The sequence below is a fragment of the Physella acuta genome, unplaced genomic scaffold (assembly GCF_028476545.2).
Source record: "Physella acuta isolate Inbredline_101_S28 unplaced genomic scaffold, ASM2847654v3 ptg002280l, whole genome shotgun sequence".
NCBI lineage: Eukaryota > Metazoa > Mollusca > Gastropoda > Physidae > Physella > Physella acuta.
Genome location: NW_026733778.1, coordinates 70,151 through 79,333, shown reverse-complemented (window position 1 = coordinate 79,333; position 9,183 = coordinate 70,151). Strand labels below are relative to the sequence as shown.

Below are 9,183 nucleotides of genomic sequence, written 5' to 3'. Positions count from 1 at the left end.
CCCCCCCCCCCTGTTCTACGGATCTAGTTGTAACTTGGGTAAGAGAAATCCTTGGACCCTGTTCTACGGATCTAGTTGTAACTTGGGTAAGAGAAATCCTTGGACCCTGTTCTACGGATCTAGTTGTAACTTGGGTAAGAGAAATCCTTGGACCCTGTTCTACGGATCTAGTTGTAACTTGGGTGAGAGAAATCCTTGGAACCTGTTCTACGGATCTAGTTGTAACTTGGGTAAGAGAAATCCTTGGACCCTGTTCTACGGATCTAGTTGTAACTTGGGTGAGAGAAATCCTTGAACCCTGTTCTACGGATCTAGTTGTAACTTGGGTAAGAGAAATCCTTGGACCCTGTTTTACGGATCCAGTTGTAACTTGGGTGAGAGAAATCCTTGGACCCCCCCCCCCCTGTTCTACGGATCTAGTTGTAACTTGGGTAAGAGAAATCCTTGGACCCTGTTCTACGGATCTAGTTGTAACTTGGGTGAGAGAAATCCTTGGACCCTGTTCTACGGATCTAGTTGTAACTTGGGTGAGAGAAATCCTTGGACCCTGTTCTTCGGATCTAGTTGTAACTTGGGTAAGAGAAATCCTTGGACCCTGTTCTACGGATCTAGTTGTAACTTGGGTAAGAGAAATCCTTGGACCCTGTTCTACGGATCTAGTTGTAACTTGAGTAAGAGAAATCCTTGGACCCTGTTATACGGATCTAGTTGTAACTTGGGTAAGAGAAATCCTTGGACCCTGTTCTACGGATCTAGTTGTAACTTGGGTGAGAGAAATCTTTGGACCCCCCCCCCCCCCCCCTGTTCTACGGATCTAGTTGTAACTTGGGTAAGAGAAATCCTTGGTCCCTGTTCTACGGATCTAGTTGTAACTTGGGTGAGAGAAATCCTTGGACCCCCCCCCCCCCCCTGTTCTACGGATCTAGTTGTAACTTGGGTGAGAGGAATGTTCCAATTCTTAATCCTGCTCCGGTCTGCCTGGCTAATAAGCACTGCTTGAGCCGGTAATGACCGGATCACCAATTAAGCTGTGCGTGTCCGCCTGCGTGTGTGCACGTCACGTTATGTGGTCCGGCCTTGAACTTGATCCACCCGTCCATGTGCTCGCGTGTCTGTCTGGTCTCCGTCCAGATAAGCTCCGTTTATCGCTGCCCTCGGTGTATAATCTCAGTATATTGGTATATAGGCCTCCGGTTATCAATAACCGCGCTGTATAGTGTTATCTGCAGTATATGGGCCTGTGGTTATCTCTTGGCTCGGTCTGTGTCATGCTTTATTGGGGTCTGTCAGTTATGACTGGGGTCTGTGTCATGTTTTATTGGGGTCTGTCAGGTATGACCGGGGTCTGTGTGATTGGGGTCTGTCAGGTATGACTGGGAACTGTGTCATGCTTTATTGGGGTCTGTCAGGTATGACTGGGGTCTGTCAGGTATGACTGGGGTCTGTCAGGTATGACTGGGGTCTGTCAGGTATGACTGGGGTCTGTCAGGTATGACTGGGAACTGTGTCATGCTTTATTGGGGTCTGTCAGGTATGACTGGGGTCTGTCAGGTATGACTGGGGTCTGTCAGGTATGACTGGGAACTGTGTCATGCTTTATTGGGGTCTGTCAGGTATGACTGGGGTCTGTGTGATTGGGGTCTGTCAGGTATGACTGGGGTCTGTGTGATTGGGGTCTGTCAGGTATGACTGGGGACTGTGTCATGCCTGATTGGGGTCAGTAAGGTATGACTGGGGTCTGTGTCATGCCTGATTGGGGTCAGTAAGGTATGACTGGGGACTGTGTCATGCTTTATTGCTTTATAATGTACATGGTTCATACAGTTACTCCTTCAGTGCTCAACTACTAGCCCCTTAGGTCTTGAGTTCGGATCTCGGTCCAGACAATGACTGCAGGACGTCCCTGAGTACATCCATCTCTGATGGGTACCTGACTTAGAGAAGGCAGTTGGACATAGGACTGACCATCATATGCCTATATCAAGAAACATCAACTCTACTTCATCTGCCCTGTGACTGGTTAGATCTGAAATAGAACTGTACAAGGTTGTATCTGTGTAGACACCCCCCATCCTTGTATTGTCTAATGATGTCAGCTGTCAGCCAGCCCGCCCCTCACGCCCCAGACTCGCCCGTCTCCCCGGGGAGTGCTGCAAATCGCGGTGGTTCCAATCTAAGTCTGTCCTCCTTTCTGGACGCCTTATGTCAACAGGGGTCAAGAAAACTGTGTCTTCGTTTTATCCTCGGCTGTTTTCGTCCTTTTTCACTCCCCTCTCCTCCCTCCCTCCCTACCTCTCATCTGTCCTCCAGATAATTTGATAGAATAACCCTTGTTTGTCTGGGTGAATTTTTTTTTGTTGCCACGACAGTATTATATTTCCTAACACCCCCCCCCCCCTCCGTGTGGGTAAATAGCTTTATGAACTGACCAATGACGACGTGTCTGTTGTCTAAAAAACAACTGTGAAATGAATTTTGTCTGATAATATTATGATCAGATTTCGTTTTAAAAGAAGCTTTAGATTTATGTTTTTATTTCTTTATCGCGGACAAAAGTAATTGTTCTTTCTTATAGACAGTTGCTCCTTAAATAGTTTAGATTTCATCCATTTCTTAGACGGCGCGTAATCAACTTTGTATCATATAGGTAACCAAGCAACTAGTGGCTCAATCTGGAACACATAATAACTGGCCAACCTTAGACCCACCAACTGGCCTACCTTAGACCCACCCTTAGACCCACCAACTAGCCTACCTTAGACCCACCAACTAGCCTACCTTAGACCCACCAACCGGCCTACCTTAGACCCACCAACCAGCCTACCTTAGACCCACCAACCAGCCTACCTTAGACCCACCAACCAGCCTACCTTAGACCCACCAACCAGCCTACCTTAGACCCACCCTTAGACCCACCAACTAGCCTACCTTAGACCCACCAACCAGCCTACCTTAGACCCACCAACTAGCCTACCTTAGACCCACCAACCAGCCTACCTTAGACCCACCAACCAGCCTACCTTAGACCCACCAACCAGCCTACCTTAGACCCACCCTTAGACCCACCAACTAGCCTACCTTAGACCCACCAACTAGCCTACCTTAGACCCACCAACTAGCCTACCTTAGACCCACCAACCAGCCTACCTTAGACCCACCAACCAGCCTACCTTAGACCCACCAACCAGCCTACCTTAGACCCACCAACCAGCCTACCTTAGACCCACCAACCAGCCTACCTTAGACCCACCCTTAGACCCACCAACTGGCCTACCTTAGACCCACCAACCAGCCTACCTTAGACCCACCAACTGGCCTACCTTAGACCCACCAACCAGCCTACCTTAGACCCACCAACCAGCCTACCTTAGACCCACCAACTCTGCGTCTAATGACGCACTAAGCCCCGCCTAGCACTGATCATTATGTAGGACAAACTTCCCCCTAATGACCTACCTGTACCTAAAAAGCCAATTAATTCTTCAGGTTATTAACAGTTTTACCCCGTCATATTTATGTTCTGTATTTCCCATGACTGACAAGATAGATTGTTAAGGACGTTGAACCCATCTTTTTTTTTAAAAAATAATATGGAAATAAATAAAAACAAATTTAATTCATCATGAAACATATTCACCAACATTTTTAATCCTCTTGTTGGCAGAGGAAATAATTGTTTTTTATTCTGTTCGACATCTTTGTTTGTTTTTTTTTAACCATTTTTTTTCATTCATTATTATCACTTCGTATTGTTTTTGTTTTTTTTTTATATTAATTTTATTATTTTTTTTAATCCCCGAAGAATTGAATAAACGTTGCTCCAAATGTGGTCAGCATTTATCCGATACCCAGTAACCTCTATACCCCATCACCTAGTGACTACAAAAATAGTTGAGAGTGATGAGCCAGGAGAGATTTTAAAAATTGATTCTTTAATTATTTTTTTTTAAAGAATTAACAGACAAAGACACGCAAGTAACTAACCCGTGTCTTCTATAATTATCACCACCGGTAAAGTTAACTTGCACACAATTTTTTTGCACTTAGATTGGAAATACCTGCACAGTGCTTCCCGTCGGTAGGTAATATAAACAAAAAAGTGTTTATTATAGTCAGACATTCTCCGTGTATTTTCTGACCTCGAACCTGCTTTAAAATAAATAGGACGTATCATCCAAATTTAGCATCGCTTTTTGAAAGGCGTAAGTGTCGTGTGCAGTTTTATACCATATTTTTTGTACAGGTTTTTATAGCGAATTTATTATTTTACACCCATATGTAATGTGAAACTGTACATTTGCATACTTGAACCAGTTGAATCTAGCTGTGGTTATACAGCATAGAACCGGTTAGTGGCAAATGTTTCTATATTTTCCTGTGAACCTCGCGCCCACTTTGTTGCCCAGAGGTACCCCCACGCCCTCAATGCTGCCCATGTGCACCCCACGCCCCCTTTTTTGCTGAGGTGCACCCCGTGCCCCTTTTTCTGCTCATGTGTACCCGCGCCCCTCTCTGTTACACCCGCGCCCCCTCTGTTACATCCACGCCCCCTCTGTTACATCCGCGTCCCCTCTGCTTCCCAAGTGCACCTCGCCCCACCCCCGCCATTGCCCAGGTGCACCTCGCGCCCCCTGTCTTGCCCAGGTGCACCCCGCGCCCCCGCCATTGCCCAAGTGCACCGCGCCCCACCCCCGCCATTGCCCAGGTGCACCTCGCGCCCCCTGTCTTGCCCAGGTGCACCCCGCGCCCCCGCCATTGCCCAAGTGCACCGCGCCCCGCCATGGCCCAAGTGCACCCCTTGCCCCCTGTCTTGCCCAGGTGCACCCCGCGCCCCCTGTCTTGCCCAAGTGCACCCCGCGCCCCCGCCATTGCCCAGGTGCACCCCGTGCTCCCAGTGCTGGCTGTGATAGATGACATTTGCATACTTGAACCAGTTGAATCTAGCTGTGGTTACACAGCATAGAACCAGTTTGTGGCAAATGTTTCTATATTTTCCTGGGAACTTCGCGCCCACTTTGCTGCCCAGGTGCACCCCACGCCCCCTTTTTTGCTCAGGTGCACCCCGTGCCCCTCTCTGTTAAAACCGCGCCCCCTCTGTTACACCCGCGCCCCCTCTGCTTCCCAAGTGCACCTCGCCCCACCCCCGCCATTGCCCAGGTGCACCTCGCGCCCCCGCCATTGCATAGTAGCACCCCACGCCCCATCTTTTGCCCAGGTACACCTCGCGCTCCTCTTTTTCCCAGGTGCACCCGCGCCCCCGCCATTGCCCAGGTGCACCCCGCGACCCAACCATTGCCCAAGTGCTCCCGCGCCCCCTGTCTTGCCCAAGTGCACCCCGCGCCCCCTGTCTTGCCCAAGTGCACCCCTTGCCCCCTGTCTTGCCCAGGTGCACCCAGCGCCCCGCCATTGCCCAAGTGCACCCCTTGCCCCCTGTCTTGCCCAAGTGCACCCCTTGCCCCCTGTCTTGCCCAGGTGCACCCAGCGCCCCGCCATTGCCCAAGTGCACCCCTTGCCCCCTGTCTTGCTCAGGTGCACCCCGCGCCCCCGCCATTGCCCAAGTGCACCCCTTGCCCCCTGTCTTGCCCAGGTGCACCCCGCGCCCCCTGTCTTGCTCAGGTGCACCCCGTGCTCCCATTGCTGGCTGTGATAGATGACTAGCCCGTGGAAGTCTGTGGAATCCAGCGGTTATGACTAGACTAACGGGCGGTACAAATGTACACTTGTCACAAGACGGGGGTCAAAATATCTGTGGCAAGATTGATGGCAGGGTTATCGCACTTGTTGGCTCATTAGCACGGCGACACGTAACTACCGGGGGAGGGGGGCTTGGTGGGCTTTAAGATTACACCAGGTCAGCGCTGGATCGTGGGGGCTTTTGTATTACATCGGGTTGGGGAGGGGGGTAGGGCTTTTGTATTTTACTAGGGCGAGATGTCTTGTTAGGGCTTTTTGTATTTAATTAGGGTGGGGTGGCTGTTTAGGGGTTGTGTATTTAACAAGGGTTTAGTTAAGGTTTTCAGTTTACATGGATGGTGGATGCGATGATTTGAGGAGTTCATAAGAATCTGTACGCTTTGACCTACAGACCATTGTATCTTTTCGTATGTGGGTCGTATGTCATTTTTGTACAAAGCCAGACATGAAGTCGACGCAGTCAGAGCTGGGTTAGTGCGTACCTGTCCCTGTGACGTGTGGTTGACCACCCGGCCCGCCCATGCGACCGAGGGTGGAGCCGTGTAACGTGAGACGGCCGTACCGGTTACCTTAATCCCACCCGGTGATGTCGTGTTACGTGAGACGGCGTTACGTCAGACAGCGTCCTGAAACGAACCCGTGGGTCTTTGTGTGATGTGTTTCTGTAGGGCCTTGTATGTTACTGGCGCTCGTGGCTTGTTGTTTTTTAAACCATAGACACAGGGCGAGGGTGGGAGTAATTGCCGAGGATAGGATTGGTCATCACTGCTACATTGGTCAGTGTAAAACATACAATGATCAATGTAAAACATACTACTCCTACAATGGACAGTGTAAACACACCACTCCTACAATGGACAGTGTAAAACACACCACTCCTACAATGGACAGTGTAAAACACACCACTCTTACAATGGACAATGTACAAACATACTACTAGTATTGTGAGGTAACAGCAACACTACCCCACAACTCCCAACCCCACAAACACCTCAAACCGTCCCCATCACGTGGTCAACCTCTCACCAATGTCCTTGCCTTACCTTGAGATGTTATGACGTGGTGTTCTTGGTTCACAAGACGGCTGAGGCCAGCTTGAAGATAGGGCGGCGTGACGTCATCCCTTATCGCCACCTGAAGATAACCGGAAGGTACTCGGCATTGCTGGACGTCTGGCCCTTACGTGACCGCCGTCTGCTGCAGTCGCCCGAGTGTCGTTTGGAGTTCTCTCCTCTTGCTGTATCTACGTCCCCTGAAGGTTTGAGCAGATCTCTGAGTCAGACGTTGAGGACGGGCGCAGATAACGCGTCATCCGCAGGGCCGGACCGCCTTTGTTCTACTCTACGAGTGCTTAATCTGGCCGTACAAAAATAAATAAGCGAACCGGAATTTGAAATGAACTTAAAGTCAACTTGACTCGGTGCGGACAAGTCAAGAGGTGGCGATAAACTTGCCATGTCATTTTTTGTGTGTGTGTGTCAGATTAAAGTTGGTGAGTGCAGTTTTTAGGTGCTCTGTGTTTAGATTTAGATGACTAATTTTATGTTATTCATTTGTTGGGGGGGGGGGGGGTATTTTACAGCTTGTTCAATTTTACAACTAGTTATTGTTTTAACCGCTAGATCTAGTGACGAATAGTGACGACTAGAAACATATTTAAGAACTCTTGTATACCATAATAGCCGACAATTGTTTCCCCAAGTCCTAAAATGTGACCAAGAAAATATTTTTGAGAACCCATATAGACTAGACAGCCTAGTCCCATTATGTGACCAAGAAAATATCTTCGAAAGAAAATATATTTGAGAACCCGTATAGACTAGTCCCATTATGTGACCAAGAAAATATCTTCGAAAGAAAATATATTTGAGAACCCGTATAGACTAGTCCCATTATGTGACCAAGAAAATATCTTCGAAAGAAAATATATTTGAGAACCCGTATAGACTAGTCCCATTATGTGACCAAGAAAATATCTTCGAAAGAAAATATATTTGAGAACCCGTATAGACTAGTCACGTTATGTGACCAAGAAAATATATTTGAGAACCCGTATAGATTAGTCCCGTTATGTGACCAAGAAAATATATTTGAGAACCCGTATAGACTAGTCACGTTATGTGACCAAGAAAATATATTTGAGAACCCGTATAGACTAGTCCCGTTATGTGACCAAGAAAATATATTTGAGAACCCGTAAAGACTAGACAGCCTAGTCCCGTTATGTGACCAAGAAAATATATTTGAGAACCCATAAAGACTAGAAGGGCCAAGTTGTTTCGCCTAGTCCTGTTATGCCTCATCCAACCAAATGAAGTAGTATGTGAACAAACAAAAATTCCTCGACTCCTAAATAAACTGGCCGATCGATGAAAGTGTACGAGCAGACAGCGGGTCAGCTAACAATAAACTAATTTATGCTGGACATGTCTGACGCTGCACCTGCTGTAGCCCGTGCATAATTGAAACTATTCACAATTATGATGGCTAATGCAGCATCTGTATCAGCTTTCTCCCCGCTGGTATGTTGAGATGGATGCTGGCAAGGGGGTGGGTGGATCTATGTGGGCAGGGGAGGAGGGTGTTGGGGTAGAGGGAGACTGGACCTAATGGAGAGAGGCCAGGTCATTTTGATATCATCGAGAGCTGTTGTGTGCTACTGCCAGACGCCATCTTTGATCCACCCGCCTTAAAGGTCCCCGTGTTCTGTCTAGGTGGTCCTCTGGTATGGCCCCAGTGATTTCTTCTGCTAAGAGGTTCCCTTGTTCTCTTTTAGACGTCCCCAATTAGTCTCCTTGTTTTGCTCAGAGGTCCCCTTCTTCTGCCTAATTGGTCCCCTTGTTTTGTCCTTGGTCCCCTTGTTCTGCCCATTTTGCCCCCTTGTTCTGCCCAATTGGTCCCCTTGTTTTGGTCTGCTTGTTCTGCAGACACCTTGTTCTGTCTTAGAGGCCTCCCTTGTCCGAGTCTAAAGTTATTCGAGATGGTGTACTGACCCAAGAGCTCTTTTACATGTAGCTGATGTGTCTCGCTGTATAAGGACAAGGCACATTTCTTACAGCTATGTTCAGCGTTATATCTCCGTCTGACGGCATGCAGTATGTCATAACTGTCTGACACCGTGCTGTATATCATGACTGTCTGACACCATGCTGTATGTCATGACTGTCTGACACCATGCTGTATGTCATGACTGTCTGACATCATGCAGCATGCCACGACTGTCTGACACCATGCAGTATGTCATGTTTGTCTGACGGCAGTTTGTCTGACATGTCTGTCACAAGATCGTACAACTGTCCACAGACCCTGCCCAGCTCCCCTAGCAGGTCCGCACCAACACAGTTTGTATTGTAACGTAGCTCATACACGACCGCCACTGCCCGTCTTTAGCTGGAGCTGGATGCTGAAATCTAAAATAGCATCAAGACAAACTATTGATCGGTGAATCGAGTCTTCGTAAGCCCCGCCCCTCTCTCTGCTGTCCATTCT

General features: G+C 48.4%; 1 protein-coding gene across 1 annotated transcript; it reads right to left on the bottom strand.

Annotated features, from left to right (window-relative positions):
• Positions 1 to 4,555: 4,555 nt before the first annotated feature.
• LOC131932788 (putative PE-PGRS family protein PE_PGRS46) lies at positions 4,556 to 5,635 on the bottom strand. The gene is made up of 2 exons (XM_059289696.1): positions 5,164 to 5,635; positions 4,556 to 4,944 (listed from the first exon to the last, which is right to left on the bottom strand). Exons 1-2 carry the CDS (start codon positions 5,633 to 5,635, stop codon positions 4,556 to 4,558), a joined length of 861 nt encoding a protein of 286 aa, XP_059145679.1.
• Positions 5,636 to 9,183: the final 3,548 nt, after the last annotated feature.